At 46.9% G+C, this 27714-nt stretch overlaps 1 protein-coding gene across 4 annotated transcripts in view; it reads right to left on the bottom strand.

Moving 5' to 3' along the window:
• USP45 (ubiquitin specific peptidase 45) overlaps positions 1-27714 on the bottom strand; it is a 1947146-nt gene that overhangs the window by 591784 nt on the left and 1327648 nt on the right. For all 4 annotated transcript variants that reach the window (XM_078648210.1, XM_078648209.1, XM_078648212.1 and 1 more), the window contains one exon: positions 1606-1687. In XM_078648210.1, coding sequence (XP_078504336.1) covers positions 1606-1687 — 82 coding nt within the window. The remainder of the gene's footprint in view (positions 1-1605; positions 1688-27714) is intronic.

Here is a 27714-nt window from a genome sequence, read left to right as displayed (position 1 = left end):
ATGTTATATCCTCTTAAGTACCATTGAATGTAATCCAGCCTCGCTTTCTCCTAGCTGCTCAGCCAGAGTGAGAGATGGTATTGGAATGTTGGTGTGACTGTGAAGAATGGAATGCCTGGGTGCCTTTGTGGATGAGTGGTGACAGTTGGAGATGGGTTGTGCAGCAGGAAGGCTGCTCCTGGTGGTGCTGGTGTTAGAGCTGGAAACTGGGCTGTAGAGATGTCTGGCAACTTGAACAAGGACCTATGTGTAATCCCATCCTCGTCGCCAAATTGTAGTGAAGTATTATGTAATAAAGGTCAGCAGACTGAAGTACTTCATGTGTTGTATTTATTAGCCACAGCGTCCGCAGTCCCCAAGTAACTGACTTACAAGGAACCTCTCAACCAACTATCTACATAAGACATTCTACATTCCAGCATTGCATCACTGGAACGTAGTCAACATGAGATCACCACACTATGCATTTCTAATAAAGAAGTCAATGAAACTCTATCAGGCTTTTTGTGTCTACCTGTGCACGGGCACAACACTTACCATGGGGAAAAGTTTTCGAGGTGGCAAGGGAAGAGCAGCAAAAAATACTAGAAACTCCAAGGCATCCTGAGGGTTGTTGAGAGAAAAGCACTGGAACGTTAAACAGTGCAGGGATACGTGACGAGTGCTAGAAAGCAAAGGGACATTGAAAGCTGATGCCGGATACAGGCAGAGAGTTGCTGATGTGCACAGGTCTGCAGACATGTCTGATGGCCATGACAAAGGAAGTCAGTCAATCTCGAAATGAGATTGACTAAGAGGATGTATCCACAGAGCAACTGTAGGCCCTGCAATAATCTGTTTACTTGATTTGAGGGTATAAAACAACTAATACAACTCTACAGTACCAGTCCTATTAGATGGAGCCCGCTATGCCTACAAGGGATTTTGTTACGCAACTAAATGAGTGTATTTGATCAGATCACTGTATCACTGCATTGTATCAGATCCATGTTGTATGTTCTGTCTACCTGGCGACATGAACTTCCAAGCCTTTAAAGCACAATGCCCATTGATAGAGACAATGATAGATATGATAAGAGAAAATGCGTTACTCTGTCATGAAGTGGGTTAGCAGACTGTCCAAATTATCCAAAACGTTTACAGTGCAGTGCAGATCACTAAGGTAACTATTTGGATAAAGGAAAACTAGAAGAAGCATACATTAATCACTAAAGACATCTAGAGGGCACTTATTTCATGTCCTGTTTTCAAATCGAACTGCAATCTACAACAGGTCTTTATTCGGTTTGTTTTAAAACCATCAACCTATACAAATGCAAGTACAAATACAACTAGTTTTTAAAAGTATTTGAACTATTAAGAAAAGTCATCAGACATATCTAAAATCCATAAAAAGTGCAATCTACATTCACGTGTATTCGGAAGCACTGTTTACTTGCTTGTAGCTGATTACTAGTGATCCGACAAATGATCAATAAATAAACATATGCATTCTATCACCTCAGCATCACTGTTAAGTATGAAAGCCTGCCGACATAGAAAGTTGACTGACCAGTGACTGTTGAATGCTTCAAACCAGTTGCTTTTTAATGCAAGCTAACTCACCTTTGACCTTCCTCTTGGTTTCTTCATCTGCAGTTTTGGTAGTCGGATTATTGAATGCTTTCAAGATGCCAGTTTGAATGCGCTGCAAAGTAAGAATAATATGATTTTATCCACTGACAGAAACCAGGTGCACACAGTGCGAAACAACTGCGATGACAGAAAATAACTGAGATAGAACAGCAACCTACACATGGCGAGAGAAAGTTCCTACATTCTGCCATGTTGCTGATCTGCGGGGTGGCGGGAGATGGATGTTAGGCCAGCTTTTTGGGGTCTATGAAATTCAGAAGCAAGTTGGCAAACGTGGAACAAGTACTGGCTGCTGTCCCTGGAACTGCCAAAACTAGATGTTCCTGCGTCTCCATGAACCCAAGTACCTAATTTTTAGGTCGAGACTGGGCAGCGCATGTGCTGCTCTGCGAGGCATGCTGTACTGAGGTATGGCAAAGAAGCTCTGCCCATTTCCTGCCCATCTATTCAATTGGCTCCTGTTACTGTCCTTGTGAAATGGTTGCTTTTCGTTTGTGAATAGGCCAAGTAGTCCCTCCTTGGTACGGCCTTGTCTGCATTTGTAACCTTCCATAACGACTGGATCCTTTACTTGTGTTGTTACACAGTCTGCGCAGTGTAGTCGGTGAGCACTATTTTCTGTAATGATCTAACCCCTATACCACCCACAACATCACTGCACGCTTTTATATTATTAGTAATGTATTTTATTTTTTTATAGCACAGCATGCCACAGTGGCAGCCCCGCCTTTGGTTTATTTGCAGTGCCAAATGCAGCCACATGTTTTTTTTACTATTAATTCACCTTTTGGTTGTTGTTTTCAACCGCCCATGCTAGCTTTCACATTTACAGAGGCCAGGCCTGCTCCTTTAGAGGAGCCGTGTCTAAAGAAAGGTCGGTGGCCACTATTAAAATGAAACCACGTAATGGGGCGCTAAAACAAATGCTTTTTTGGGTAAAAGCGCACTTTACCGCGCTTTCACTTTAATAGGGGCCACGGACCTTTCTTTAGCCACAGCTCTTCTAAAGAAAGGGGCGAGGCCTCTCTTAACGTGAAGGCACGGCATGTGGCACTTGCAAACAAAATAAAATTGCAATGAAATGTTTATTTCTTTATTTTAAGGTTTTATAAAGTGCTGGTTAGCCCCAGATGTATCAGAGCACTTCACAGAAGCAAGAGCAAGGTACATATCAAAGGAGCAATGGATACAAACAAAATACAATAAGGGTTGTGAGAAATCCAATAACGAATCCGGATCAAGACAAAAATCTAAGGATTAAAGGTAACATACCGTTAAAAAATAAGGGGAGTGAGACAGAAGGATACACAATTAGATATACAAAGACACATGTGTAGTTACAGAAATGGAGTCCAAACAATTCAAGTTAGGGGATAAAAAGCGCAGGCTCGGCTGGAGCCAGCAATAGCAGAACACTGTACTGAAATGTACTTAAATGTGGTTAAAACAGAAAATAACTGAGGGACAATGAAGATCAAGGCTAGCGGAAAAATAAGAAGGAAACACAGGAGCCAAAAGAGATCAGGTTCAGAAAGATTCATAGGAACTAGGATTTATTAAGGAGATGGCGTTTCAGGTCTCTTTTGATGCCAGGGTAAGAGGGGATACAAAGAAGGTCTCTCGGTAGGGTGTTCCAGATGCTAGGCGTATTTCCAGAGAAGGAGCGAGGCTGGGTGCAACAGGAAGAAGAACATTAGAGATTCTCAACAGCCTGGTACTTCATGCTCGAGTGAGTTTATTGTTTAGGTAGTCCAGGGATTGAGAGTGAAGAGCTTTGTGGGTGATGCATGCGGTCTTGTAGATGCATCTTCCTTCGATGGGAAGCCAGTTAAGGGACTTGAGGGCAGGCGTGATGTGATTATACCGTTTGTAGTCTGTAATCTGTAATAAGACGGGCAGCCATGTTGAGCACGGATCTGGGGGAGCGAGGTGAGTTTTAGGGGTTCGGTGAGTATGGTGTTACCGTAATCGAGTTTAGAGAGTACAAGCGATTGAATGACCCATTTGAAATCTTCGTAGGGGATTGATTTTTTGAGTGTGAAAAGTGCTCCTTTAGCTGAGTTATTGATATGGTCCTTCAGTGACACATTTTTGTCCAGGGTGAAACCTAAGGATTTAGCTGTGTTGGATAGAGTGAGCGGACAGTTTAGGGCTTTGAGGTCAGTGATGCAGCCTTGAATAGGGAGGTGGTTACTTTTGGGGAAGAAAAGAATGATTTCTGTTATGTTGGGGTTCATTTTAATATAGTTGGAGTAGATCCAGGATTGAATCTTGCTCAGTGAGGCGTTGAGATGGAGGATGTCGCTGTGTGGTTGGATTATATAGTAGATTTGCGTGTCATCGGTGTAAAGGTGAATATTGATCTCAGCTTGTTTCAAAATGATAGTAAAATGTTTCCATGAAGACGTTAAAGAGAGAGGAGGAAAGGATTGAGCCCTGGGGGACACCCAGAGAAACAGGAGTGGGATTGGAGAGGCAGGAATTGATTTTAATTTGTTGTGTTCGGCGTTGAAAGTAGGAAGTGAACCAGTTTAGGACTGTACCATTTAGGCCAGAACAAGTCTTAAGAGATTCCAGTAAGGAGGCATGGTTGACTGTATCGAAAGCAGCTGAGAGGTCTAGCAGAATAAGAAGGCAAGCATTTCCCCCTTCTATAAGAAACAGTGTATGTCGTCAGCAATGTTAATCAAGGTGGTTTCTGTGCTGCAGCCTTTCCTGAAACCAGATTGGAAGGAGTCCAGTAGGTTGTAATTGTCAATGTGTCTGTTGAGTTGTTGGAGGACACATTTCTCCATGGTTTTAGCTAGGAGTGGGAGGTTAGAGAAAGGACGGAGGTTGTTAGAATCGTTCAGGTCTGCCTTGTGGTTTTTAAGAATGGGAGTGATTTGCCCAAGTTGCAGGGAGCCAGGGATGCAGCCAGAGCCGAAGGAGGCATTGATAATTTTAGTCCAACATGGGGCAATAACGTGTTTAAGGTTGTGTACAAGTTTTGGTATGGGAGTTCGGCTTTAATTTCACAATGATATTAAAGACTTCAAGCTCGGTCATGGGTGTAAAATCTGTCTCGTATTTGCGAGAATTTAAGCTATTGTCATTTACAATGACAATAGCTCAAACTCTCATAAATGTGAGACCTATTGCATTGCAAATGCTTGTTAGTCTTTCGTCCATGGTGAGCAAAGTCAATTTACTGGTGATCTAGATTTACAGGATAGCACTCCAAATTACATCCTCCAGTCAGATATATAGTCATAGAAACAACACAAGAGTTACAGTGCCACATGTATAATTTTTTCAAACAGTGATTACCTAATTGTGATTCTCTATTACAATTTGAATGTATGAAACTCCATGAGTTTCATTTAGTGATTCCTAGTGGGTCGCAAATTGACCTACCTCATGAATATTAATGAGGTAGGTCGCTATTTGCAACCCATTGGGAACCGCTAAAATCATGGGGAAGATAGCCTGCTGGGGTCATCAGACCATCATGTCTGTGTTTGCTTTTAAATAAAGCAATATATTTTTTTTAAACGCAGCCCATTTTCCTTTAAGGAAAACGGGTTGCGTTTAAAAAAGAAAAAAGAAAAATTAAAAGTTTTCTTTTAATTTTTTCAGAGCAGGCAGTGGTCATTGGAACCACTGCATGCTCTGAAAAAATGTTTGTACTACCATTCTCAAAGGGGAAGGGACTTCTTAGGGACCCCTTCACATTTGCGAATGGGTTACCACCTACTTGAAGTAGGTGGCAAACTGCAAATGTTTTGCGACCAGTATTTGATTGCAAAACATTATACATACCACTGTGATTTTTTATTTGGAAGGGACGCCCTAAACATGCCCCTTCCAAATACCGAATCGCAAACCCATTTTGCGATTCGTTTGCAGGTTAAAGAATGCAAAATCAAGGTTGGTACATTGGAAAAGCCTTTCTGCATTCGCAAACGTGCCGATTCTGCGAATCTGCCTATTTGGGAACGCAAAATAACTTGATCCATGTGGCCCCATAGTTCTTTCTCAAACGCAAGAAAACACTGAAATGATTAGTTTTAGTTATAAACACACACAACATACGCCATAACTCACATTTTATTCTCCTGTTAATTGCTTTAGTGTATCTGTGCAGTTAGCACATCAGTGCTTTGTGCATGGGGGACACTGAATAATGGTGTGTTTTGTGGTTGTTTGTAACAATAGCTGGTGAATTTCACTTGTTTTACCAATCTGAACCAGAACCATAACTAAGTTTTGAACTGTGGGTTTTTTCAGTGTCTTTGAGTGTTTTTTGTAATGATTTACCCAATTTCCAACCCCTGCATGTGCACGGCCTTCAGCCATGCGCAGCTGAGGTTATGCACTAGACTCCATGCCCAACCTGCCGCAGGGTCCACCCTTGCTTTGCACAACCGAATGGGGTCTACACAGCAGGGGTAGGGCACTGGACACAGCCACACTCTCCCTCCTGCCATCCAAGCAAAGCCAGATACTCACTATTTGGTTTGACTTTGCTTGAGCTTTTGTTTTTTTTTAAAACTGCCTGAAACTCTTGTGTCAGGCACAAATGACCATCGAATCCAGCACCTAAAATGGCTATTCAAAAGTCAACTCTGACTCGCTTGCCTGTTCCAGTGGTTTTTTCTCTGAAGTGCTTTGTATTTTCCATGTGGCTGGGTATCCCTGAAGACTACCATGGGTGTCAGTCAAATGTGGCGTTAGCCCCCAATTGCTGTTGATTTTTTTTTCCAAGCGCAATTCTCACGATAGTGGGAAAACAAATTCTGTTCTCATCCTGGCAATCACATTTTATGAAAAAAAAATCAAAATGTGACTGACATTGGTGACGAAGAACACCATAAGGAGCAGTGCCAACACTGCAGTACCCAAAAGCAGGGGCAGAAGAAAGAACAGAGCAGAGCCCTGAGCAGTCACCCTGCCAGTATGTAGACAGTCTACCCTCCCTTCCCCCGGAGACAGGGAACATACGTAAATTGTAATGACACATGTAGCAGGCCTATAACCCCCATCCAGAAACAAGGAAGGGAAGCCAGTCCCAAGACAGTCAGAAAAAACAAACCTTCAAGCAAACCCAGCACAGAGGGCAACCACCCCCACCCAAAGGAACACAGGCAAGGCATGGCCAGATGACTCCAACTCAGAGGTTAGCAGAGGGGCCAGGACCCCTGACAGCAAGAGGAAGGGAGGACAGAGATTGAAGGCAAACCCCCCAAACCTGGAGCAGGCAGAGCAGAGGGGCACAGGGGTACCGTAAACACATCCTCCAATGAACCAAGAGGAGAAAGGAACAGCAACAAGACGGAGAAGCCAGTCAAGAGCGAAAGAATGCACTCACAGGAGCCACAGCCCACCACCGGGAGGCGAGTGCCGATGATCAACCCAAGGGTCCTTGCAGAACGGGGAGGAAGGGGAGGCTGTGAAGGAATCTGCGTCTAGAATCGTCTCTACCAGATACATCATTACCGAAGGTAAGTAACTCGTACATCTGATAGAGACTACAGGCCGCAGATTCCTTCACGTAGAATAGATACCCTAGCAATACCCACAGGGAAGGAGGGTCTGCGAAAGGACCCCACCAGCCTGGACACGACAGAGGGTCCACAGGGGACCAGGCCTGCGGACCAGGTAAGTAACTTCGTCCCTCCCAGGCAAGGGGAACCCCCACAAGCAGAACACCACTGACCCCAAGAAGTATGTAGGAAGAAGAAAGAAGTGGAAGAGGCCCGTACACTCGCGACAGAGGAACCAAGGGCAAGGCCAGAGAGGCTGAAGCACCCCAATCACCTACAAGGCAACAGAGCTTCAATCCAAATGCCAGGACAGGAGGAGGAAGAAGAAGGAAGCCTAAAGGGCCCCAGGAAACGAGAGAAAGGAAGGCGAGCCCACCCTAAGATTGAAGACAACAGGCCACCCACAGCGGCGCCGACAGTTATAAGCCGCCAGAAGCAAGAAGAACAGCCGGGGCCAAAGGATGACCGGGCAGGCGACGCCTGATAAGAGAGAAACACAGAATCATCTCAGCCCTCAGGACAGGAGCAGAGAGGTGAGGAAATGCCCGGACATATCACTACGAGGGGTCCGCGCACACGACCTCAAGAAGCAATAGCAACATACACAAACACCATGGAGAATAGGCACCCGAAGGCGACCAGAAACCCCTAGCAGAGCGTAAGCTATAAAACAGCTACCACTACCCCACATAGGGTAAGTTAAGTCGCAAGACATGGGAACCCTCTTTGGAAGATCTTCCGCAGCAGAGGAAAAACGAAAGAGTCACGGGGAAAACCACCTGCCGAAGGCTTTTCAAGCAGCCCATGAGAAAAACAGAAGGCCTAATCTCAGGGCCAAGTCTGTGTAGACAACTCCAGCAAAAACACACAGTCAACTAAGGGGCCGTCAAGTAGTCAACAACGCCATAGTCCCAGCAAGGAGGACGCTAATGGCTATAAAACACATTCCACAGCAAGGGCAACCGGCCCAAAAGAAGATCCAGAACTAGCTCAACTCAGCAGTCACTGAGGAGGGGAAGGAGAAGGAGGAGGAGGAGGATAAGGCGGAGGAGGAGAAGGAGGACGGAGCCCTGCCAGAAACCGTTGGATGGCGGAGTCAGCCGGGGCATGGAATAACAGGCTACCATCAAATGGAAGATCAATCAGCCGCTCCCGCACATTTTCAGGGAACACACCATCCCAAAGCCAAGCATGGTGACGGAGGGCGACTGAGGAAGCCATGGCCCGGCCCAGCACCTCCGAGATGTCCAGAGCAGAGCGGAGAATAAACACCTCTAGCTCCCGGCCAACTAACGCATGATGCCGCAAGTCCACCTGAACAAACTACTGGGAAGCAGCGGATGCCAAGGACTCAGCCGAGTCCCACAAACAAGAGGAGGCCCTAGCCAACACATATAAGGTGTTCAGGGCCAGCAGGGCGCTGGTTGAGGTGAACATGTTGCGTCCCCAAGAGTCCAGCCAGGGGGCCTCCCGGGACAGCGGAGTCAACAATGGTGGAGGCGAAGGAAAAACAGTCCGCAAAAGTGGACTTGAGGCAGAGGGGTGGAGGGAAAGACATGCCGGGTCACGCGGCGCTGGAAGGTGCCGGCGCAGAAGGTGTTGAGGCACCGCATCCCCTGAGGCGGGGCGCCTCCAAGCCCCCGTCAGGGAAGGAAGGAGCGAACCCTCAAAGAGAAGCAAGAGCTCCCTCCCCCCAGAGCCCTGGTGGAGAACCTCCAAGAGATAGTCCGCCGGGAAATGAGCAACTGGGTCACCCATGCGCTGAATGCCCACAGCTGTGGACACCGCATGAGCGAAGGCCGCACCCGCCTCCGTAGGGCCCCGCGGTGGAGACAGCAGCTCCTCCGTGGGCGACAGCGGCAAACTAAGGCAGCCATCCCCGAAGCCAAGTGGGGCAGGCAGAGGCCAGACCTGGAAGTCAGAAGGAACCGAAGAATAGGGGACCTGCCACTCCTCCGGCGAACACCTCGTCCTCGGAAATGGCGGAGACCCGCCCTTTGATGACACTTGTGAAAAAGACACCACGCAGCAGCCTGTCTCCGGGGAGGATGACACCAGTAGGCACCCAACCTCTGGAGAAGATGGAGCGTCCGAAGACGAATCCGCGGCTCGACGCCTGCGTGGAGCCGTAGAGACCCTCATCTCATTTGTATGTGGTGTTTAGGGGAAGATCACGGCACCACTGATTGTGAGGCGTGCCAACAGTTGAAGCCAAAGTCGCGACGGGAGCACCGGATGAAACTTATCTCGGCGCGTCTCTCCAGGTCGGCTTCATACCCTCGATCAGCCTCGGGAGATGGTTTCAGAAACAGCCATTGTCGTCGTCCTCGCCCATCTCCAATGTCGCGAGAGCGTCGCTCCCCGGTGGGTAAGTTTCGCAATTTGTCCCCCGTGTGTTCAGCCTGCCGGGGGCGTGGGCTCTCTGTTGGTGATGCGGCCCCGCGTGTCGTGCTCCTATCCACCGTTTCCCGGTGAAGGGGCGTTCAGAGTCCAGATGGAGACAAATGCGGCTTTGCAGTCCTTGCTGGCGTCTCCTCCTCCTTCCCTTCCTTGGGCGTCAGCGGATCCCTTGCCTTGCACGGGGCCCTCCGGGGCACGGCCGGCGGCTTCGGCCCCGGCACCGACTGGTTCGGCTCCAGGCTTGGAGCATGTGGTGCTGTTGGGGTGCGGCCCCTCGGGGGTCCCTCCTAATTCGGACCAAGGCGCCTCTGCCTCGCAGCAAACTCCGGCGGGAGTGCCTGTGGTGTTGCAGGAGGTCACTGGGGCTCGGGTTGCATCTCCAAGCCCTGCTCGGCCCTCTGGGCAGGCGGAGGCCTTGTCCACGGCTGAGCTGATGCCGCCACGGTGCCGGCACCTGCTGGACCGAGCTGTGCCACAGGGGTCGGTGGACCCTCCTCCTCCCGCTCTGGGTCAAGGCTGGGCAGGGACTCCTCGTCCCTCTCCGGGCCCCTCTCGCCCCTCCACGCAGTCGGAGGTTGAATCGTCCCTGGTGCTACCGCATTGGTCGCTGGGCCACCTCCGTCACATTGTGGGCCGAGGCTGGCAGAGGGTTTTGTGTCACTCCCCGGGTCCCTCTCGTTCCTCCACGCAGGCGGCTGCCTCGGCGGAGGTCGAACCGGCGTAGTTCCGGCGCTGCCCCTTGGCCACTTCGGCTCCGGTTCCACTCCGGTCCCCTGCGCGGTGTAACTTGGAGGAGCCCTATCCGGCTTCTACTTCGGCACCGGATGGTGTTAATTAATATAAAACTGGTAATTCAAGTAATCTAGTTTGTGTTTGTTTTATTTTGGAGGGAGGGGTTGTTTTATTTGGGCTTTTGAGGGAGGTTTTCTTTTGGTATGGGCTTTTGTAGGGAGGGAAAATGTGCTTTTGTTTTTTTGGAGGTGGCGGGGCACTTCGCTCGCCTCACCACTTTAAAAGTTCACCAGCCACTCCTGTACAAACAACAGGGGTCTCTTGTAGTGGAAACATAAGGACAGGCAAGAGAAAGAATCACTTCCACAATATGCTTCTTGGGGGGGTGAGAGATAGCATTCCTATAGGGCAGGCTCATTGCTCTCGGGCAGCAATTCTTCACAGCAGCATTTCACAGCACCTGCTCAGGCAAGTTCAAGTAGGCCCACTGCTCAAAAGGAAAGCTGCTTCCTCTTCAGTTGCAAGCAGCAGTAGGCTTTTTATTCGTCACTCCTGTTGTCTGGTTTTGCCTTGTACAGCAAAGTAGGAGTTGGTAGTACTCCAACCAGTTCCTCAGAAACTGTGAAGCACTTGAATTTTTGTGGGGAACCAATCAAGTTGAGTTGAATTTCATTTAGAAACAATTTGGTCCTGTGTTAAAACACATCCTCCAGCCAATACTAGTGGATGTTGCTCAACACTGGCTCCCTTTGCCAGATGTGATCAAATGTCGCACATGGGCAGGTAGCACATCAGTCTTTTAGGTGAAAGCAATTGTCGTTCTCTCGACCATAGTCTTTGTCAAGCTGTTGCATCTTTCAAGCCACAGGAAGACTATTCTGAAAAGGTTGAGTAGTGAGGTGAATAAAAACATCAGCCATCTGCTTCATTGAAAGTTGGTTCACCTGGCCCAAAAATAAAACAGACTGGCTATGAAGGCATCTACAGTGTAGGCAAAGAGGAAACAGCAGCACAGGGACACGCAGCTGAACAAAGCAAGCAATGGCAACTACTGTTTTAATGGTACTTCACAAACCTGAGTTACATACCCACATGGGAACCTCCAGCCTGGTCATCAACCCCTCAGATACTTAAACGCTTACACTACACATACCTCTCGCACTCTGAGGAGGAGAGGCCCCCAGTCATAATAGCCGGCACAGATATAGCAGTGAGGGCCAGTAAGCACCCTTCCTGTCAGACCCTATTTGGTGGCATTGGTGGAGGAGCTGCTAGACCTCAGCTGTAGGGGCTTGGATTGTTTGTCTTTGATGTCTAGGGGTGCATCCTACTATGGCTCTACAAAACTAGTCCAAGTAAAACCATTTCAGCACTTGACTCTCAGTGGTAACAATGGCGAGCAATGACAGCCTTCTCAGAGAGGTAGTATGGGGATGCACAAACTCAGAACTCACCTATCAGCCAGCAGCAAAATACCAGATGACCCTATCCAGTGCTTACTTTGGTTAAAGAAAAGTACTTTACAACACATGTAAAACTTTATACTTCCCAGAACTGGCTACAGATATAATTAATTTACTGGTGCTTAGGACCTCGTCACCTTCTCCCCAGGGTGTAATTAGGCTGGTGCCACACTTCTGGATTCGGGTTTTCAAGATCATATATCATGCTTCAGGTGCAGATTAACCCTTTGAATAGTTGGTACGCTCAGTTATGTCAAATAGTCCCAGTATACAACTCACATCTAAGTAGAGATATTTCAGTCCTCCTCTGGAGAAAGACAAGAACCTACAGCACATGTTCTTTCCATTCCTTCTGCTAGGATGAGACACAACGGCTAGAGGTTATTCCCATGTTCAGGCGAAGGCCGCAGCAGGTAGCAGAAGAGGCTGCCGCCTGGAGTCCTTGCAGTGCTTTGGTGAGGATGCCGGCCTCTGGCTATCAATCAACCTGTGGATGGCTTGGGTGAGGTATAGGGATTATGGCACGAGGTGTAAGAAGTCAAAGCGGCCAAATCCACCTATTACACAGTTTCTCTGATGAAGTGGCACAGTCAGCTCAAACAGAGTTTTTCGATGCAGGTGTACAGTACGCTTGGGCACAATTCTTTGCTGCTGAGGCACAGACCACTTGGGCACAGATTCTTCGATGACACTGTGCAGGTCCTTGTTGCAGCTCCCGCCTGGTACCATTCATACGGAGAGACAGTGTCCACGCTCCTCCGAGTATGCAGATCATTCTCCTGAATTTTCCTTTTCTGGTTGACTAACACTACTTTGGCGGTCAGGATGCCTCTGGCCCTCCCTGGATGGTTACAGCTCCTGCAGGACTGGCAGTCTACTTGCCTCCCTCAGCAGGCAGGCTAGGTTCTAGATGCTTCTTGGTAGAGGAACAGCTTCTTCCATTCAGACGATAATCTAAATATTACAGAAGATTTCCCATCACCTCTGAGAAGCTGGTTGTCAGGCAGACACCAGTTCTGGTTCCACAGCAGTCCTTAGGAATTCTCTGTGGAGGACTCCCTTTCATTGTCAAAATAGTACTTAAAACTGGAACGACAAGTGGGTCAGTGGGTCCTACTTTGATACAGTTAAGGCATACAGGAAAAGGGAGTCTCTCCTATTTCAGAACCTGTTTGGGGTGGTCCATTCTTTTCAGGTGTCCTCTTTAGGCTGCTTTTCAGGCACATGCCTTGAATAGAAAGATGCTCCCCACAGCAGAGTAGTCTCCCACCTTCAGCACCGACAACAGAGGCACAAAGAAGTGTTTCTGCACCTGGCTATCTACAGTCATATTGTCCAGTGATCACAGAAGAGACAAAAGGCAAATCCCATCTAAAGGGATCCCTGACACATTAAGAACAGAGATGGCTGTTCCACAGTTCACCCTAACGCCACAAAAGACTAATCAGCAACTCCACTCTGCAAAAGGTCTAACTTAATTGCTAAATGAGATTTGACTCCTCTGCCCCTCCTTTATGAATGTGAGCAGTACACTTCCACTATCTGGGAAAAAAACTTCAACTCAATCTTGTGCATATGAACTGGCAAAGAGTTCCTAAATAGAACCCACAGGCTTCCATTACTGTAGCTCACTCATACACACAATGTATGTACCACAAAGGCACATGCACAAATGCATAACATGCATTTGGGATGTTAGTGCTAAGCAGTGCTTAATTTGAGCCAGTGGTTGTCGGTGGGGGCCACCAGCACTTATTTATGGGGACCAGCACTACCTTTCTGCATCAGCTATTCCCCAAGTACAAAAGAGGTAAAACACCACATATAAAAAAGACAGCGCACGACAAAGAGACAAAGACGGAAAAAACGTAACAAAGAGAGAAAGCAGGAACGTGTAAGAGTCGGATAAAGGTAAGGGGAGTGTGTGGTAGCAAATCGAAGAGGCCGACATTTAATTGTGCCGGTCGTCGACTTCTGATGCAAAGGGGTCCCAGACCGGACACAAAATTATTTATGAAGAATTTTTTCAATATCAAAAATTCTGGTCCAAACAATGAACATGTCCAGTGTTTTTATTTTCACTGCACACTTGTTATCATTCAATGATTAGTAAATATCAAAGCATTTGTATATACAATTCACAAAATACGCCCACATAAGGAAGGAAAGGGGGGGGGGGGTTGTGCAGGGGAAAATTTAAGATAGTTGTACATCACTAATCATAAATTTACTTATATACACACAGATTCACAAGTACAGTAAATAGATGCTAATTGGTCTCCACGAGGGGCCAAAAAAAGGGAATGAACATGAATCACAACAATTTCATAGCAAACAAACTCCTAGTCAGCTGTATGGATCATGCTATGGTTAGGAGTTGATGGTGTAGATAGCAGTCTACGTTTCGACCCAGAAGTTTGTAGGATAGTAGATCCTTACTGTGCGGGTCTTCATCAGGACGTGGTGAGGGGGGTTGGGCAGGGGCTGATTCCTAGGTTTAATAAAATAGAACACTAATTACTCATAACGGTCTCATTAGAGTCCCGTAAAAACATAGCGGCAAAAAACGCCCATTATGATAAATTAAATTAATCTAAAAAGGACAAGAGGATTATGCTGAGGGTGAGCCTTAAGGTGCTCGCATCAATTAGAAGTTTACCTGTTGGCTAGATGGAGCGAGTGCTGTCAGGTACGGCCAGAAAAAATTGGTCCGTGGACAATCTGTATGGATAAGAGAATCTGATGTAGAACATACATACTTGAAGGACCAGCAAGATTCATCGATAATTAAAGGATAAATTACCTGTAGTACTGAAAAGTTGATTAAAAAGTTAGGTAATCACTCCGCTATCCGTATCTAGAGGATCGGGAAGAGATAATAGGAGCGTTTCATTTATTTGGACATGGAATAGTGACTCTTCTATGCACGATTGTCATACATAAAAACGAGGCTTACCTCGTTGTTCAAGATAGCGGGACTGAAGGGAAGGAACTTATCGGTCGTCCTGCATTGCTCCGTCATGTGGGAAGGACTGTGAGCATTCAAGGCTCACACACGGAGTCCATTATCTGTATTTGAATTAAATTAAATGCTGGTCAGTTTTGGAAACACTTGCGTGGTGAGAGCGAGAACGCACGCGGTGTTCGTTAGAAAACTCACCCGAAGAGATCGGCAATGCGGTTTTACGGAGGGGTTCAGGGCGGCGTCTCAGCGCGTCTCCTGTAACCAGGAAGTGCTGCCACGAGTAACATGGGGTGTGTTCAAACCTCGTTTGGCTGTAAGCGAAGAAAGACTACAGTTGCTATGTAGTCTATGGTTGCTAAGCGACACAATCGCTTGCGCGATAAATTGTTATTGGAATTTTTTGAACTAAATTGTATTCCTTAAATTATTCCTCGCATGACAAATTGTAAGAGAATTTATAAACTCAAATCCTTGAACATAATTGTATTCCTTACATTATTTCTCAGCAATTGGGCCGAATTCTCATGACTATAGATTTTTCAAGAGTACTGGCAGGCGCGGACCTGCCAAACACAGGGCGGTCAAGGCGCCTGACACCATAGGCAACTGGGCCAGAATAAACAAATCTGTAGTTTGTTCAATAGTTATTCAAAAAAACGCGAACCTGCCGAACAAGGCGGTCAAAGCGCATGGCACCATAGGTTATAGAGGTTCATTTATTATACGACAAATCACAGAAAATTCACACAGAATCACCACCATTGGAGGACATACAAATAACAGTAATGGTCAAGCTGGCTGAATTAGCGTGAACCTACCACATGGTGGTTTAACGCATAAGAACCACAGAATGATGAACAATCAAAGGGTTGCTAGTTGAGCAAAACTACTCTCCGATTCATTTAAACCCATAGTTTCAGGGCAGGGGAACACAACTGTACACAATACAGGGAACATTCCCTTCCCAACTCTCCACAAACTGGGGTGCAGGTAAAAAGGGTGTATCCATGACTATTAATTGCTGCCACCAAACGTAGGTCATTTCAGGGCATGTACATGGGGCAGCAGTCAACCATTTAAAACACAGGAGTCATCATTTCAGGTGATATCTCTAAAAGAGCAGTGTACATAACTGGGAAGCAAATTATCCAAATCTGTAAAGCACTTGTCAAGAAACTCCTGCACAGAAATACATATTGGAGCAGTCAGAAATGGTGACATCAGAAGCAAGGGGAAACAAGTATATTGTGCTAGTAGGGACTATCAATCCTATAACGGAAATCAGGAACTGCCTTAGCCGTCATTTGTAAACCGCAAAGAAACAAAATAGTTAATTATGCCCAAATAAACAAAGAGCTTATGAGTGTGAGTACATAGTTAAATGTGTGCTGAAGTCTGATGCTGGTTTGCTAGACGGTCAATAAAATAGTCCATCTATATTGTGCTGATGTTGCAAGGGATGATTTAGGGTCTGCTCTTGTTCAATTGGACCCCAAGAAGCTTTTCTTCAATGTATCATACATACTGTAAACAAAGCTTTTGCAAACAATATCTTCCACCAGGCTTTGCTCTGAAGTAGCTGCATCTTGATCTCTCAATTACTTGTCCAATGAATGAAGCCATCTGACTAATTGCCAATTATATTGTTAGTACCAAAAACTGAGAAACAGAGGATGGTTTTGGCTGCCCAACCCAATTGTGCCTCAGTATCATTGTTGCACCAAGCTACCGCATAAAGATGAGCAAAGAGACTTTCTGGGACACAGAGTTGGAATAATTTAAATTCCACATTATTGTAGATAGCCATTCTATTCCCATGTATACACTATACAAGAACTCAAACAATATCCCACCTTAAGTATTTTTCCTGCTCATGCACTATGGCTAGAGCAAGAAATACTAGCATCTTAAGTTCAAACACACCATGACCCCTCCCTTATTGTGTGCAGAGACCCTGTGGGATGGGGTTCCTTTGGCCTCTCAGAGGCGCTGGGAGGGGCCCCGCAACGCCTCCCCTAAAAAATAACATGTGTCGCCCCTTAATAACACAAGCGCACAGCCCACGCTTTCTTTATGTTGCTCAGATTTGCAGAAAAATTTTAAAAAACATGTTTTTGGCCCCAGGCAGCCTAGGCGTTCTGGGTATCCCAATCCTGCCCCTTATGTTTTTTTAAAAGATTTTTTACATTTATCTTAGGACTCTGGAACGAGTCCTAAAATGGCTGCCACCACTTTTTGGTTGATGTAGTGGCAGTCAATCAGATCTCACCATAAAATCTGTCGGCCCCTCAGATCCTCCGTGGCATGATATATACAATTTTTTTAACTTGTATTTCTACAGAACTACTGAAAGGCTTTACACCAAAACACAAAAGGCACTCTTTCTGGGCCAAGATTCAGCTTTCTGCCAAATTTGGTGTAAATCAGTTCTGCGGTGTGGTTTGAAACTGAGTCTAAAATTCCTAGGGAAAATGTATGGGGACAACACGTTTTGGAACCCCCCCCTCCCCCGTTTTTCTCGGCCCCCGCTAGACGGATCATCCTAAAAACTCCTCATGAACAAACTAGTCAAAAAGTAGGACTTTTCTGGAAAGATTCGTCGAGATTCATTACACTGCGCCAAAGTTATTAGCAACACAAAAAAGCATTTCCTAAGGAAACACAACCCTATAACTATAACTGCACAGTGGGAACCGCCAATGGGTTTTATATTCACTGAAAAAAAATACCAATTAAAAGGATGTTATGGTTGGGTGTTGGAATGAGACACGAGCTGATAACATTAAAAAGGCCACAACACACTCAAGCCAGTTATATTGAAAAAGCAACACTGTTGAAATTACTAATAAGATCAAACAATGATTCAAACAGTGTTATATAGGCTATGTGAACGAAAAGTAGTACAACAACCTAAGTCAATGGCTGGAATCCTATAAGCTTGGCAGTATAAGCTTATGAAGCTGCTAAAGAAATTTGATATTTTAGAAGTGAAGCACTTTTGAGGTATGCCATTGCCTTTTTACATGTATATTCACCCAAAGTAGGTGCAGTGTGGGTAGCTGGCTGGTTGAACATAATTGAACAATAGACCCTTTGGTTAACTTTTGTTGTGAAGGGGTGAAGGACGAGCAAGTAAGGTGTTAGGTGGTTATGAAGAGGTGGGCGAAGGACTTGGCCACTATTGAGAGCCTGTGGCCAAACACCCACTGTGTGCACACCAGGAGTTGGTCACATGTAGAGAGAGGGCTGGGTGCAGGGTCTTGCCATAACGCAAGCCCACAACCCAAATCTTATTGATGCTGGAGGCTGGGTCTAGTGGGACACAAGGCCTTGCAGGCAACCCCCAGTGTGCATGTCTAAAGTCGGTGAATAGTGCCAGTTAGCTGCTTGTGGAGGGGTGGGAGAAGACCCTAGCCACACGCTAAGCCCTGTGTCAAACGTGTTTTATATATAGCTAAAGATGTGTGCAGTGGAGATTTGATGCTTGCGGAGGGTTAGCTGCAGGGCCCTGTCTGAGCTTAGGCACAGAGTCCAAGTACAAATGCGGACTGAATACTGGGTCTGCCAGAGTGATGTTATCAATCATGTCCTTTAATATGTCATTCGTTATGTAAAATGTGAGATCATAAAGGCTGCATGACATGGTCACAAGTTATGGTTAGTTCATAATCTATAACTGGTTATTTCAGTGTTTTTTTTTATGCTAGCTCATGTCAACATGTAACTTTAACTGTGTATATGTAGACCAAGGCCTCTGTGTAGGCCGAAACGTTATGCTGTCGAAGGTGCGAATAAAATAAGAAGTTCACCTGATTTTGGATCTCGTGTTCTTTGCTGCAGCGGCGTCCAGGAGTTTGTGGAATTGCCCTCCAGTGTTGAGCGTTTGGAACATATATATGTATACATATATATGTATATGTATATATATATATATATATATATATATATATATATATATATATATATATATATATATATATATATATATAACCTACTGGTGCCTAGTTTCCATAGGAAATCCGCAACATTCTATTGGGAATAACTTTGGTGCCGGTTGATGAATCTTTGTGAATTTCTCAAAGAAGATGGCCCGCTCCGCTCTGCTCCTTCCCTGAAAGTTTTGGGGGGATTCGTGAAGTGGGGGCTGAGAAAAAAGGGGGGTCCCAAAACGTGTTTTCCCCATGTTATTTTCCATAGGACGATTAGACACGGATACAGCACGAAAGGCTGAACGGAATTACAAGAAATTTGGCAAAATGGTAGAGTCTGATTCGCAGATCACCCTTTTGTTTAAATGGTGTAAATCCCTCCAGTAGTTGTTGAGAAAATCGAATTTGAAAAAAATTATATATCTATAAGCGCGCACTGTGCGCGTATGGTACGCGTACCCCGCGATTTAAAAAAAAACAAAAACATTTTTTTTGGGGCCTTGGGGGTCCTTGTGGGACCCCCTGAGCAGGCCTAGGGGGTCAGGGTGCTTCTACTCTGCCCCCTTTTTGAGGTCTACACGTTTGTTTTTCTGCTTGCTCGTGCCTCAGTCTACCGAGGCACAAGATGGCTGCCAACAATTTCTGTTTTGGAGTGTTGACAGACAGTGGCAGCCAATCAGCACGAGCTGCATGCTCATTGGCTTTCAACACTTCAAACCAGGAAGTGTTGGCAGCCATCTTGTGCTCGGTAGACCGAGGCACAAGAAATCAGAAAAACAAACGTGTAGAACACAAAAAGGGGGCAGGGTAGAAACACCCTGACCCCCTAGGCCTGCCCAGGTGGTCCCACAAGGACCCCCAAGGTCCCAAAAATGTTTTTTAAAAACCCGGTCTGTTTTTTTTCAAATTACCCCCCGGGGGGACCAAATCGCAGGGGCATAGTGATAAAGAAGTGTGGGGGGGCCCCAATCCCCCCCCCTACACTGCCCCGGGGACCGCCGTCCCCCGGGGCAAAGCAACGCAGCCCCCTGGCGCATACTGGAGGCTCCTGGTGGGCTAGTTGGCCCCCAGGGACCGCCAGTATGCAAGGGGAATTAGTTCCCCCTCTGCAAACGCGCCCGGGGGCTGCGCTGCAGAGAGGTGTAAAAAAGGGTGTGGTCTCATTACACCTCTCTGCAATGCAGCCTCCTGGGGGATATCGGAGGTTTCTGGTGGGCTAGTTGGCATTTGAGATGTCATCAGTGATGTCACTGACCATGTCATGAATGATGTAATATGTGACATCATCAGCAGTGGATTGCGGGCGCGCGAGATAGAGTTAGTACAACTAACTATATCGGAGGCATTTCAATGGTTTTGTATGAGTGAATTTCCAGCTAACTATAACACCCCTAAAATCTACAGTTTTTTCAGTGAATTTCTAAGGTTTTTTAAATGCTAATTCCTAACTATATCAGGCCTGAAACCTATGTTTTTTTCAGTGAATATATATATATATATATATATATATATATATATATATATATATATATATATATATATATATATATATATATATATATATATATATATATATATCACGATCTGGCAAGATCCTGCAGTAAACTTGCTGCATAGTCACAGTTATCATCAAAATGTACGTTTAAATCGCCAGGCAGGGTGAAGCTGGCTTTCATGGCGGGGAGTTTCCCTGCCCTACTCTGTCCTGGGCTTGGGCTGCTAGGCCAGAGAACTTGAGCTGGACCCAGGCATAGGGTCCCTGGGGCCTTTAGAGGCTCAGGGAGAGGGGCTTTTAGGGGCTGAGGGATGGGAGTGGTCGGCTTCCTCTCCCCTTAATAAGGTCCGGGAAGAGGGGATGAGGACTACCCTCCCTTCACATTCTACTTCGGACCCAAGAGATAGGGTACCGAGTCCTCACTGAGGCTCGGGGGTCACGCACCACCCTCCCCAAAAAAACTGTTAAAAATAAATAAATAAAAAGGTCGGGCCCTAGGGATAGGGTCCCCAGGGATTAAATCAGCCCTGGAGGCGGGGGCGCTCGCCCCCTCTCCCTTGAGCGCCCCCCCTCCCTTGAATTTAAAAATAAATAAATAAAGGCAGGGCCCAGGGGATGGAGTCCCTGGGACCAACATTGGCCTAGGTAACGAGGCCCCGTAGACCCCTCCCCTAATATAAAAAAAGTGTTTTAAAAAAAGCCAGACTGGCGAGTTGACAGAAGTCCAGCCTCCTTTCACCAGGAAACAACCCTAACAATGCAACCCTTACATCCCACTACACTTACAACGTAGTCATTACATCGCAACATCCTTTACAACGCAAGTCACTACAACGCAGGCATTACAACGCATACCATTACAACGCATGACACTACATCACAGGTCACTACAACACAGGCATTACAACACATACCATTGGAGTTAGAATAGTAATTTTTAACCCCTACACTATCCACCACTTACCCTACTGTTGCACCCCCTGGAGATAGAATAATAATTTTTACCCCTACACTATCCAACACTTACCCTACTGTTGCACCCCCTGGAGTTAGAATAGTAATTTTTACCCCTATACTAACCAATACTTACCTTAAATGCAATGTAATGGTATGTGTTGTAATGGTATGCATTGTAAAGATAGTATGCAATGTAATGGAATGCGTCGTGAAGGTAGTTTTTCAAATGCGATGTAGTGTTATGCGATGTAATGGAATGAGTTGTAGTGGATGTTGAGATGTAAAAACTGCGTTGTAAGTACATGCGTTGTAAATGTATGCGTTGTAACGTCATACATTCCCTTTTACCACCACTATGCAAAATGTGCATCCTGGCGCACAACTGGTTGGGGGATGAGGTCCCCTTTACTGCTGAGGGCCCTTGGGGGCCAACTAGGCCTCATTACCTCCAGTTAGTCCCACACAGCTGAACTTCTGAAAGGTTGTCGTCGGCCAGGCCCCCGTTCTCCACCACTCTGCAAACATAACTCCTGGCGCACAACTGGTTGGGAGATGAACTCCTCTTGGCTGCTGACGGTTCTTGGTGGCCATCTAGCCCTCCTGTTACCTTCAGTAAGTCCCACACAACTGGATTGCTCAGATGTCTTCGGAGGCCACGTCCCTTTCTCTACCACCCTGCAAATGCGCCTTCTGGCGCACTACTGGTTGGAGGATGAAGTCATGTTGGATGCTGAGAAACCTCAGAGTCCAAGAAGCCCTCCTGTTACCTTCAGCAAGTCCAGCGGGATTCCTGAGAGCTGGTCGGAGGCCCGACCCCTTTCCCCACCACTCTGCAAACAAAACTACTTGTTAAAAAAACATAGAAATTCACTTAAAAAATCAAAGGCTACAGGGACGTTATAGTTAGGAAATAGAATTAAAAAAATCTCAGAAATTCACAAAAAAAAACAAAGGTCACAGGGAAGTTATAGTAGGGAAATAGAATTTTAAAAATCTTAGAAATTCACTAAAAAAAAGGACGCAATAGTTAGGCTCACATTTCACTCATACAAAAGCAGTTATAGTTACCCGAGCTAACTATAACTTTTGGCCCGGCAATGCAGTGCCAATGACCTCACATATTACATCACTCATGACATGGTCAGTGACATCACTGAAGACATGTCAAATCTAACCCATGCGGAGGATGGTATGTCTCGTGCAGCGGGCGCATTGCCTGGAGGCAGTCCCGTAGCTCGCGCTGGACACTCCTATGCTAAGGGGCCTAGTCGGCAGCAAGACACACAGGTGAGTGCCTGTGGACCCCTTCTGCACCACATATGTGAAGTCTTTATCCCTCTGCTCACGCAGGCCTCATTCACCATTTCCTGGCTAGGCCCCTGGGGACACCACTTACCCACTGCCCCCAGGACATAAAGACATAGGGTCTTTGCCTGTAGGTAGCTTGTGCTCCTATCATTGCTCGGCTCCAGTGGGCGCCCTGTGGCCATTTAGGATGTCATGCAGCCTGCACTCTTGGAGGAATCGGTGGGCACACCTGGCCCACCTCGTACATTTCCTTGCACAATGTCCACTTCCAGCAGATTACACCCTGCGCACCGCAGGCCTGTCTACAGAGATTGGCCAGACCGACCCAAAACAGTGCAAGATCCAATTCAACCAGGCGGGCCCAACTGGGGGCAAGGGCACCAGCAGCGAGGCCAATGACACCATCAGTGGTGCCCCGAAGGCTGCCACCGTCAGTGATGCATCAGCCATTATGATGGAGCTGAAAGCGGCTTCCATGCCATGGATGCCTCCTTCGACACCTTTGGACGGTCTGGGAGAGCTACTTGACTGCCAGGGGATGAGACTAGATGACCCAGAGAAGAGTATATCTGGTCTGGAGGATGGCTTCTCTACTGTGTAAAACAGACTGGACATGATGGAGCGCATATTGAAATAGGTCGCCATAAAGAATGAGGACTTGGAAGCCGGGTCAAGGAGGAACAGCCTCTGCCTTTCCGGCATTGCTGAAACCACCAACTCCTTCGTTGAGCAACTGCTTGTAGAACTGTTTGATTGCTCCAACTTCTCTCCGACCTTCTCTGTGGAGAGGGCACACAGCTTCCTCGGCCCACATTTTCTTATTGCATGTCTCAACTAGGTCAACACAAGGAGATGATGGACAGAGCGTTGAAACTTTTCAGCCAGCCACCCCCTGTTACACATCAGCCATCAACGTTCTTTAGCTCACTTCGCCACCTCAGTTCAGACCCAGCTATATGAAAATCAACCTTGACAATGTGCCTCATGGGAACAGTCCAGCCCGAACAGCCAAGCCAGATCTTTTCAGACACTCACCCCAATCACAGATCTGGGTTGAATCCATCATAGTTCGAAAAGTTTCAGATCTCTGTCCATGATCTCCTTGTGTTTGCTTTGTCTTTGTCTGCCCTAAGTTGGCAGTGTATGGCGAGACATGGGTCCCCTGCTCACTTTGTCACTGGATTCAAGCTAGCCTAGATGATGAGGGGTGTTACCCCGAAACCGGTCCCAGGATGCTTGTCTCCGGTTCAGAGAAGATCTGGCTTGGCAGTTCGGGCTGGACTGTTCCCATGAGCACAGAGTCTAGACTGATTTGCATATAGCTGGGTCTGAACTGAGGTGGCGAAGTGAGTTAAAGAACGATGATGAATTCAACCCAGATCTGTGACTGTGGGTGAGTGACACAAAATTTTCAGGGCTCCGTCCAACAACTCCTTGTGTTTGCTTTGTCCGCCCTAAGTTGGCAAAGAATGCCCGGACGTGGGTCCCTTGCTCACTTTGCCACTGGATTCAAGATAGCCTGGCTGATGAGGGGTGTTACCCCGAAATCGGTTCCAGGATCCTTGTCTCCGGTTCAGAGAAGACCTGGCTTGGCAGTTCAGGCTACCTGTTCCCATGAGGCGCAGGGTCAAGACTGATTTGCATATAGCTGAATCTAAACTGAGGTGGGAGGGTGAGGAAGTGAGCTAAAGAACGAGGATGGACTCAACCCAGATCTGTGACTGGTGAGTGACTGAATGTTTAGCGCTCCGTCAATCATCTCCTTGTGTTTGCTTTGTCCGCTCTAAGTTGGAAAAGTAGGGCGACCTAGTGGACACACAATGGGGCATAAATCGGGCGTTTCATAATCACTTACGGGCCTTATATGCCAGATCCGGACCGGATGATCCTACACTCATAACCGAGTTCATGCGGGATCTCCCCTTTCCCCAACTGACAGCAGAAGTACAGGAGGCTATAAAAGGCCCTATCACCCAACACGACATACGCACCGCAATTAAACACCTGAACAGAAACAAAACCCTGGGCATGGACGGACTTCCGGTGGAGTTCTATTCTACCTATGCCGACATACTAGTACCGTTCCTGGAACGGATTTATAAGGAGGCCTTCGAAAAAGGTCACTTGCCACACTCGACCATGCAGGCTGTGGTGATATCTATCCCTAAGCCGGACAGGGAAGCTCTAGAGCTCACGAACTACAGACCGCTGTCCATGTTGGCCACGGAATATAAAATACTGAGTAAAGCCATTGCACTCCAGATCCAGCCCCACTTGACCACACTTATACACTACGACCAATGCGGTTTCCTCCCAGGACGCAGCACTTCCCTCAACACGAGACGCCTGCACGCTGTCATGACGGCGACGCCGACTACGCTGGCGCGAGCGGGCTGCGTTGCGTTGGACCTGAAGCAGGCGTTTGACTCGCTCTCTTGGCCCTTTATGTTTGAGGCCCTGCACCGATTCAGGTTCCCGGACCCACTGATACGATGGATTAAACTGTTGTATACCAGCCCCACTGCTAGGGCGAGCACGGGACGCCACATGTCCGATGAGTACCCAGTTTACCGGGGCACCAGGCAGGGCTGCTCCCTGTCCCCGCTGTTATTCGTGTTGGCATTGGAACCACTAGCCATCGCCCTACGCCAACACGCGGAGGAGAGGGGGATAATGGTGGCGGGATCGGCCCATCTTCTCTCAATATATGCAGACGATATGCTGCTGTACCTCCGGGATCTGGAGGCCGACCACACGACACTATGCGACACCTTCCGCCGCTTCGAAACAGCTTCGGGACTGGCTATTAACCCGGACAAATCTACGGGGTTTTACTTCCATGAGGGACCCCGCCCGCCCTCTCTACCATTTGGCAACTATGTACTCCCGGTGGCCCAAGTTAGCTTCAAATACCTCGGTATATACGTATACCGGAAGCCGGAGGACCAACTAGAGGGCAATATCTCCCGGGCTATCAACGGTCTCTGGGGTAGTGTTGGATTCTGGACCTCGCTCCCCTTGTCGGTCATAGGTCGCGTTGCGATAGCAAAGATGGTCATGCTACCACGCTTCCTATACTACTTTGTGAACCTGCCCATATGCGTACCGCGCCGTACCTTTGAGTCCCTGAAATCTCTACTAATTACCCTGATTTGGGGGCCGGGCAGACGGCGGGTTGGCCTGCGGAAACTACAACTCAGTACCTCCCAGGGAGGACTGGGAGCTCCTGATTTCCAAGGTTACTTTTATGCAAGCCAAATTCAATGGCTGTCTTATTGGCTGGTGGGGAGAAACCTTCAAGAGATAGGCTGGACGGCGGGCTGTCTAGACCGCGGGGAATTACATACCTTATTGCTACCCAAAAGTAAAATTCCGCGAGAGTGCCACCCACTGCTCCGCGTTGCCCTCCTATGCTGGAAGAAGGCTTTGGCTTAGACGCCCACCGCCCTACCATACGCAGACAACGTACCACTGCTCGGTATCCCGACACCACAGGGAAGACTCACTAGACATGCCCTTAGGGACTGGACGGCAAATGGTATCGAAGAGGTGGGCAGCTTCTTCGGTGATGACACACTGCCTGATCAACGCACTTTCATGCAGGTGACCGGGATCTCGGACAGACACTACCTACTGCACGCCACGATCTCTCACTACATCAGGACGACTTGGGCGCCTCAACGCACCCGCCCAAAACAACATGAACTAGTACATCTAATGCACTACATGGAGACCGGGGGACATTTGGTACGGTGGCTGTATACCGGAATCAGGGCCCAGGCCGCAATATCCCTCGACACCCTAAGAGAGCTCTGGTCCCGAGACACTGGGGAGGAATTCACGGACACGACCTGGCGGGTGGCCCTAGAACACCCGAGGAGGGTCTCCAGAAACGCGAAATTTAAATACATTCAGGCCATGATCCTCCATAGTAATAATAACAACATGAACGGGAAGTTCCCATTACTCTAAAGGACCAATAAGTTCCGATATAAACAATTGCCCACAGAATAAGCTGCTGATATCAAATCATTTTATTATCATATACATATATATTTATAAAAGAAACTTCATTATTTCAGAGATTCTATAGACATACATAATTAATGTAGCGTCAGCCCAGAACAGCGAGGAACAATAAAAACATTTTATATACAATAGTCACTCATACCATCAAGCATACACACATCCAAAGGTCACCACATACATCAAGATACAGTAAACTACAACCACATTCTCAATCAACAGGCAAAAAAGAAGCGCCGACGCGCGTTTCGGAACAAGTGCCACCATCGGAGATTCCTTCATCAGGGCGCCAGTAATTCATTCGTATTTGGCCATCAAAGTCATCCAATTTGTCAAAAGGGATGACATTTTATCTCAATTCCAGAGTTTCTGGGCAACCAACAGTATATCGCAGCGCATCTGTGGGCAAAAAACAAATTGTATAAACCAAAATTCAAATTTTCTCAAAAGTAGGGGAGGGGGACAGGTTAGTCTTGGAGTGCAACAAAAGCATAATTCCAGTCATACATTAAATACACATATCTGCAAGCAAACCACTTTCTAGCAAAACGAATTAAGAGTGCTACTAAAATTACCACCGAGCAACTAAACAGAGGGTGGCCTGAACACATTTTCGTCATTCACATACCAGAGGAAAGAGCAGCAACTGAGCCTTCTAGACTGGAAATGGCAGATCGCTCATAAGTAGGCCGCTAGCAGGGAAGAGGGCGATTGATGAACGGACTCTGGGGACTGTATACAAAAACATGTCTAAGAATACATCAATTCCTAGTAACTAAGATGGTTAGAGAGTTACTATGAATTGATGAAGGCTCAGTTGCTGCTCTTTCCTCTGGTATGTGAATGACGAAAATGTGTTCAGGCCACAAGGCTTTCTTTCTTTTCACCTCTCTCTCACCTAGACTCACCAAACCCCCCCCCCCTTTTTCCATATATAGTAGCACTCTTACTTCGTTTTGCTAGAAAGTGGTTTGCTTGCAGATATGTGTATTTAATGTATGACTGGAATTATGCTTTTGTTGCACTCCAAGACTGACCTGTCCCCCTCCCCTACTTTTGAGAAAATTTGAATTTTGGTTTATACGATTTGTTTTTTTGCCCACAGATGCGCTGCGATATACTGTTGGTTGCCCAGAAACTCTGGAATTGAGATAAAATGTCATCCCTTTTGACAAATTGGATGACTTTGATGGCCAAATACGAATGAATTACTTGCGCCCTGATGAAGGAATCTCCGATGGTGGCACTTGTTCCGAAACGTGCGTCGGCGCTTCTTTCT

This window comes from Lissotriton helveticus, chromosome 6 (assembly GCF_964261635.1).
Source record: "Lissotriton helveticus chromosome 6, aLisHel1.1, whole genome shotgun sequence".
NCBI lineage: Eukaryota > Metazoa > Chordata > Amphibia > Caudata > Salamandridae > Lissotriton > Lissotriton helveticus.
This window is presented reverse-complemented; position numbering and strand designations above follow the sequence as displayed.